The following is a 6,937-nucleotide window of genomic DNA, read 5'->3' on the forward strand; positions in this document are numbered from 1 at the left end:
GGTCGATCGCAAATGGAACAAGTAGAGGTGAGACTTTAGCAAATGTTTTGCGTGCATACGATATTTTGTTACTCATTGTTTGCTAATGTATGCATACATGATATTTTGTTACTCATTCTTTGCTAAGGGATGTTGCAAATGCATCGACAACCACTTGACCAACCATGAATGTAACGATAGGAGCCCCCGCGGGCTAGATCAACCGGTTAAGGCGTGGCATCCTTGCACAATGAGTCGTAGGGTCAAAGGTCCACGGACGCGCACTGGATGAATAATCTGGGCCGGCTGTGTTAAATTCTGGAGACACTACGCTTTACCCGGACCAACATTCACCGCTGATTTACCTCCTCCTAGGATCCCTGTGGGGCCAGGCCTAGGAGGCCGCTGGGCGGCGAGACCCGCCTTTTTTGCACAATGAATGTAACGATAGGAGAGACTTGCCCTACACACGAGCCAAAGGAAACTCGTAGGAAAATTTTCTAAATTATAAAAATCATCGATCAAACCATGTTTGTCGCGAGTATTTGGGGCCGAATGTTCTACATTACGAAATGCGATTAGAAAAACATCAGCATCCAACACTTCCTTCAGATTCACTGCCCTTGCAAACTATGTAGTGAGTATAAGAATAGTGTTCAACCCAAGCATATCGGGAAGTCTGTTAATGAAATGAAGGTGGGAGTCTACCGAAACTCGATGCGTAGTTTCCCGCTTTCGGGCGCATCAAGATGCCAACGGCTTCCCACTCCAGTGCACAAACAACGTCCTGTAGGAACAAGTCAAATGGAAGGAATTTAAAATCAGATCGTCAGATGGAGCAAGCGGGTGCGAAAGGCTAGCAAGTGATCAATTATATCGAACTCACTGATGGGTTTTGGGGATCGATATCAAAGGAATTGATGGCGCAATACTCCTGTAGCAATCTTTTTGGTTCTTCACCTGTGACACGAAGTAGATGGACCTTTCAACAGTTCTTCAAAAACAAGAACACGAGAAAACAACAACGGTGTTCGAGGTAAATGCATTTTAATTAAGATAGTTTGATTTCAGACAATGAATATGTTCCACTAATAGTGTTAAACAACAAAACGAATTGCAATTCGCATACACAGCAAATTGGACCGTCTCCTAAAGACAGGCGCGAAACTTTCAGAGATACGATGGATTCCTTACTTAAACATGAATACAGAAGCCTGGGTTTTAAAGATGATTTCGACATAGAAGATAAAGAGTAATACTAATTAAATCAAAGAATGAAAAGAAAGACGTCACTGCGTAGCCTGACAAGAAAAGTGAACGTTTAGGTGTGAGCGACTCACCCTAAATGGTTAACCCCAACCTACCCAAAGCCATGACCGATGCAACTATCTCACAAGTTTCTAGGGAGTTAAAATCATCTGCACTTACAATAATCATCCAAACCCAGGCTAAAATCGTCTGAACCCATGGCTTCAATCATCCGACTAGCCTTGCTTCAATACCATTTATTATGCTAATATTACAGTCGTCATGGCCATATGAGCTAATGGAACTCCTTATTCCTTTTTGTTTAGAAGCAGTATTGGCATATTTTCTCTGCTTTGTTTATTTTACTGGGAAGAGTTTCGAAAGTTTTGGATGGACCACGAGATTCAAGGCTAAACTCAAGAATATAACATTCTCACCCCGAGGGTGTAGCCCAGCCGGTAACCATGTGGCAGATTTGCAGCAAGAATATAACATTCTCTTATCCACAATGTCAAGAATAAAAGTGCACATAAAGATCTATTTCCTAACAACCTGTTAGAATCTAGTCCAGTTTGTCACCAAATGTGGAAGGATTGTTGAGAATATAAATATATGAATATATAGCTCGAACATTTGGAATAAGTAGTCAGTCAAATTTAACAGTACAAAAAAGGTAAAATAGTAAGAGGAAGCAAACCTTGTTCAAGAACAGCAAGGATTCCTTCTTCTGAACACATCATGACAGGTAATAGTTTGGCAGAAGTAGCTGAGTTAACGCTTGAAGAGAGAGTGTGACTATCATACTGGACTTGCCAAACTTCATCGATATCAGAGAGCAGTTCTGGTCCACCTGCCCCAGACAGAAGAATTGGTTGCTGTGGATATCGAAGATCCCAGGCAAAAACTGTACCAGCGGAACCTCCAACCTTCAAAACTCAAACAATTTTTCTCAGATTCAAAAGCAAATGCTGGGAGAAATGCCCTAGCTAGAAAATAAGTAGTCAGATAAATACAACAGATGCATAAGCCACATGTGGTTTTGGTTAAATCAGCCGATAAACTATTTGATTGCACTCTATTTTGAGGCAAATATACACCAATGATAATTTCCAGAGCATGTTAGAAACTAAGAATAGGGATTGTTTAATATACGAAAGTAGAGAATTAGTAGCACTAAATGTATATGAGATGAAAAATTAAAAGGTGGTTTTGCTGAAGATTAAAAAAACTCAAGAAAGACAAAATAAAAATCACTTGAAAAATCATTATCAAATATCAGAGATAAGATTTGGTTTGGGGGTTAGAGACCATAAGTCATTATCTCTTATATCAGATAGAGGAAGGTCAACAACTTTAAAGTAATGAAGATATAGGTAAAAATGTCCACATTGAAGCCTGGAAGAATTTACCTAATCTAAGTAAAGTTTAGTGAACTACGTTATTACAAATTTTGAAATTTAAATATGCCAATTGAATGGACAAGAGATTTGCTAGTGTCAATTAATGAAAATAATACTGAATGTATGAAATGCAACTTCGAAATCCCAGAAAGGAGAATTTGAGCATTGGGAAACTCTAAAATTGACAAAGAATTTGAGCATCGGGCATCTAAATAATTTTACAAGGAAAGATGATGAAGATATTAACCATGGATAAAAGATCAATAGTTAAATAAAGGTAATGCAAACAAGAAATCTAGACAAATTTTGAATCCCATAACTTTGGCTCTCGAGAAAGTGTACCAAATCCAAAATTGTGATCCAACATAATTAGCTTCAGTTGAACAAAAGAAGTTCTGTTCTTGTAGCAATAAAAAAGATTATAAAAAAAGAAATAAAGAAAAAAGTAATTGGTGGGCTACATATGCATAAGGATATAGTGCAAGATTGTATCAAGTCCAAGGTTCTTCGCAGCACATCTCTTGCAAGGCGCCTAGGAATTAGGATCTAGTGCAAGACTCAATTCCAGATCCAATACAAGATAAATTGCAAGAAAGGGACTTGTTCATCTCCCATCAATTTATCAAGATCAACCCGTGGCAATTCAACATCGAACTAAGCTTTGATTCATCTCAGTAACCCATTTTCTCTTTCAAAAAAAATAAATAAAACTTTTATTTATTTAGCTTGTTAATTTCAACTTCTAACATTTAGTTAATTCTTCTCACTATTATTCTCCATATCCTTATTTACATTATTTAGTTTAACTAATTTTAGATCGCTTCACCTAATTTTATACCAACGTGAAACTACATTATTTCAGTACCATACAATTAATTTGACACAACATAAATTGCTAGCCCAAGTAGTATTGAAGCAAATGTATAAACACTCTTTACACTACGAAAACACAAGAGGGGAAATAAAAGATTTTTTGCAAAGCTACTCTTTGTTGGGGAAACAGAAAATTAGCAAATTGTAGCCATTAAAATAATATCAAATTTGTTTGATTGCTTGCATTAACTTATCTGTAAATGAAATTGCACCCACCAAGAGGAACTGAGGAAGTCAGCTCACCATGCATATATGCTTTCGTGATGGATGGATATCTATTGAATGAACTATGCCTGTAGTTTTTCCTTGTGCCCTGCAGGATTAGCATGGTTGAAACAAGATCACACCAATGGGCAAATGTTGAATCAATCTGAATGAACAGAAGGGAAGATGGCAATTCTCACCAGTTAGAAGTGAACTGAGATACGAATCCGCCGGGCTTCCTCGGATCCCACCACTGGACGCCGAACCCTAAACCACCGGTTGCAAACTCTACCGGCGATGCCCACCTAACTGCAGTGTATGATGCCAGACCTCGGCTGTCGTACACCCTCCGGTAATCCATCCTTGATTCCCCTATGCTCGCCAGATTCACACGCCCGTCCTCACCCACCGTAACGCACTCCCTCCCACCCTCCAGGAGATCGATGGCAGAGACCACGCCGGCGTGCAGAGAGCGGTCATTGGGAATGGATAGTTCGGACTCAATGGACCCATCCACCGGGTCCACGAAGAGGACGTGAAGCGAGCCCGAGAGGGTGGAGGCGGCGACGGCGAGATGCTTGTAGGGAGTGGGGGAGGACCGGAGGGCGGAGATCCGGGAAGAGGAGGGCCAGGAGGAGCGGAGGTGGAAGCATGGGTGTTCTCGACTGGATGAATCGGCGGAAGGGGCTAAGATTAGGGAGTGGATCTCGATGGCGGAGGCCGCGGCCGGGACAGCGGCGTCCGGGTCATGGACGGCGGAGGCGACGAATCGGTCGAAGGCGGAGACGGAGGAGAGCCACCGGACGGCGTCGACCGACTTCGATTGCGGAAGGCGGTGGAGGATGTCGCCGTACTCCGCCATTCCTTTCTCTTCTTTGCTCCTTCGTCGACGTCGAGATTTTTGCACAGGTTATGAAGTGAACAGGGGAGTGACGAACGTTATTTATTACGCACGTACCAGACGCGTGATTGGTTAGTTGACTGGAGCCCACCCCGGTACGATTTCCTAGCACCAAGCTTGATGTAATTATCAGACGGAGCACGAATAATGAGGCGAAACGGACGTCGATCTTGGCTGCGCGGGTCTTCAAAAGCGGCGTCCTTCGAACCCTAATAACCAGAGTCGGGAATCTCCCTCCTGCTTCCCAGTTAGGAAGGCGATGAGGGCGGTGACGGGATCGGTGGCTTCGTCGAGACCTATCTCCCTGTCGAAGGCGGCCGCCGTCCTTGCTCGCTTTACCGCTGGCCAGACCGGCGCGCGGCCGGACGTCGCTGCCTTCGTTCGCCACGCCTCCGCCGCCTTCGACAAGCTCGTCATCTTCCACCGCGCAAACCGAGCCGCCCGGAAGCACCCCGAGCTGTATGTGTCCGAGAACAGCAGGAAGGAGGTGGAGACGTGGAAGAGCAGAAAAAGGAGCAGAGAAGACCCGCAAATCGGCAAAAAAGCTACCCGTGGAGTCGGAGTCCATGGTAAGGACGCGAATTTTGTGGAAGAAGATGGAAATGGATTTGGTAATCATGGCGAGAAGAAGAAACAGCATAGAGGTAAGGGCTTCATGGAGGAAAGGAACCGTCTTGCTGTAAAGGAGGGGAAGCTTTTGCATAGCAGTGATGGTGTTGAGTCACAGGAAGATGGAAATGGAAGGAGGAAGAAGATGAAGCCAGAAGTAGATGAAGTGATTCTACACCGAAATCCGACACAGCACTCTTTTTCTGGAGCAGAATTGCTGGAGCTGGAGGATCAGAAAGATCATCACAAGAAGAAAAGGAAGAAGAGAGAAAGAGCTTTGTGAAGAAGCTTCATTGCTGATCCTATTCAGGAAACTAAGGTAGTCTTTTTGCATTGAATGATAAGAATTTTTTTGCACCACTATCAATTATTCAATTTTGTCTGTTCAGAATCTAGTGCCAACACAGAGCATGCTTGCATGATTTTTGGTTCTTAGTTTGATAAAAAAAATTTGATCTCTACTTTCAAGTCTTGCTATGATCTAGGTTGAAAAATTAGATCACCATTCATTGTTGACTAGAGAGACACCAGGCTAGAGCAAGTAGGATTTAGGGTTTTAGGGTTGTAAATGAAGATAATGTTTGTGACAAGATTGCAACACAACTCTATTTTGATTTTTGGTTCTTAATTTGATAAAATTTTGATCTCTACTTTCAAATCTAGCTTGATAAATTAGATCACCATTCATTGTTGACCAGAGAAACACAAGGCTAGAGCAAGTAGGATTTAGAGATTTAGGGTTGTAAATGAAGATAATGTTTGTGACAAGATTGACACACAACTCTAGTTTTTGTTAGTTTAGTGTCAAAAATAAAAGAAATTATACATTAATTAAATAACTTGAATATTCATACAATAACAACAACAGCCAGACTTTATCCCATAAGTAGGAAAATAACTTGAATACTCATAATTTAACTAAATCATGTTACTAGTTGAGCTTGGCTGGAGCTCGGGAAACCTTTTAATAAACAAGCACAATAAGATAACAAGCTGGAACATAATCAAGCTCAGTTGTGCTCGACTCTGATTCCCTCTGCAAGTAAATAGAGTCTAATCTTGAGTTTACAGTTTACTTAGGTTTTTGTGTGTTGGGTATAAGTAAGATATTGATAACATGTACTACCGAAATATCATTTAGTATGATTTAGGGTGCAAATTTGATTGAGAATAATGAACTTGATAGCCATAGTTTTCAAATTAGTCAGGGTTATGGTTCTCATCCGCGAAATTATTCACAAGCGATCATAATCCTTTTGCGGAGTGTGATTTAATCTGGGTGAAGCTCAACCATATACCTTGCGATTCAATCGACCATAACCTTATGCTCGATTAACTTACAACTCAGACGATACACATGACTCATGCTTATTAGCATATCATGCGGTCGTTTTGGGCTGTGCGGAAATAACTGCAAAGTAGATTGTGACCAAGCTAGAAGATTTTCAAGAGTGTTTCTAAGCTCGAGATCGAATGTATCCCAATTTAGTTTTTCAACTGTCAATGTATCTCAATTTTGAAAGAGAGTCTTGACATAACGGTCAAATTGTTATTTTGTAATCGAAAGGTCACGGATTCAAATTCTGAAAACAACCTCCTGTAAATAAAAGGATAAGACTGCGTACAAAAGATCTTTTCGAATTTCTCGGGACCACATAACGAGAACTTCATGCATGGGATTGTTTTTTTTTTTAACAATCATGATAACTAGTATGGCAACAAA

General features: G+C 41.2%; 2 protein-coding genes across 3 annotated transcripts; one reads left to right on the top strand and one right to left on the bottom strand.

The window, feature by feature from the left end:
* Window positions 1-467: 467 nt before the first annotated feature.
* On the bottom strand, window positions 468-4,612 carry LOC122035836 (nuclear pore complex protein NUP43-like). Its single transcript, XM_042594969.1, has 5 exons — window positions 3,905-4,612; window positions 3,744-3,813; window positions 1,925-2,153; window positions 866-939; window positions 468-766 (listed from the first exon to the last, which is right to left on the bottom strand). The coding sequence occupies exons 1-5, from the start codon at window positions 4,564-4,566 to the stop codon at window positions 662-664; spliced, it is 1,140 nt and encodes a 379-aa protein (XP_042450903.1). The 5' UTR covers window positions 4,567-4,612; the 3' UTR covers window positions 468-661.
* A 188-nt stretch (window positions 4,613-4,800) lies between these two features.
* On the top strand, window positions 4,801-5,675 carry LOC122035834. 2 transcript variants are annotated; one of them, XM_042594967.1, is made up of 2 exons: window positions 4,801-5,249; window positions 5,333-5,574. In XM_042594967.1, exons 1-2 carry the CDS (start codon window positions 4,865-4,867, stop codon window positions 5,377-5,379), a joined length of 432 nt encoding a protein of 143 aa, XP_042450901.1. In that variant the 5' UTR covers window positions 4,801-4,864; the 3' UTR covers window positions 5,380-5,574. The 2 variants fall into 2 exon arrangements, with proteins under 2 accessions (XP_042450901.1, XP_042450900.1); XM_042594966.1 differs by having other exon boundaries at window positions 4,801-5,675.
* Window positions 5,676-6,937: the final 1,262 nt, after the last annotated feature.

This window comes from Zingiber officinale, unplaced genomic scaffold, assembly GCF_018446385.1.
Source record: "Zingiber officinale cultivar Zhangliang unplaced genomic scaffold, Zo_v1.1 ctg117, whole genome shotgun sequence".
NCBI lineage: Eukaryota > Viridiplantae > Streptophyta > Magnoliopsida > Zingiberales > Zingiberaceae > Zingiber > Zingiber officinale.

Bases quoted from the DNA above. Each gene is read 5' to 3' on its own strand.
- LOC122035834 (XM_042594966.1), top strand. From the start codon at position 4,865: ATGAGGGCGGTGACGGGATCGGTGGCTTCGTCGAGACCTATCTCCCTG.
- LOC122035836 (XM_042594969.1), bottom strand. From the start codon at position 4,566: ATGGCGGAGTACGGCGACATCCTCCACCGCCTTCCGCAATCGAAGTCG. The intron at 2,154-3,743 runs GTGAGCTGACTT...TGAGTTTTGAAG, and splicing joins CACGAAAGCATATATGCATG to GTTGGAGGTTCCGCTGGTAC. The intron at 767-865 runs GTGAGTTCGATA...TTGTTCCTACAG, and splicing joins TCGATCCCCAAAACCCATCA to GACGTTGTTTGTGCACTGGA.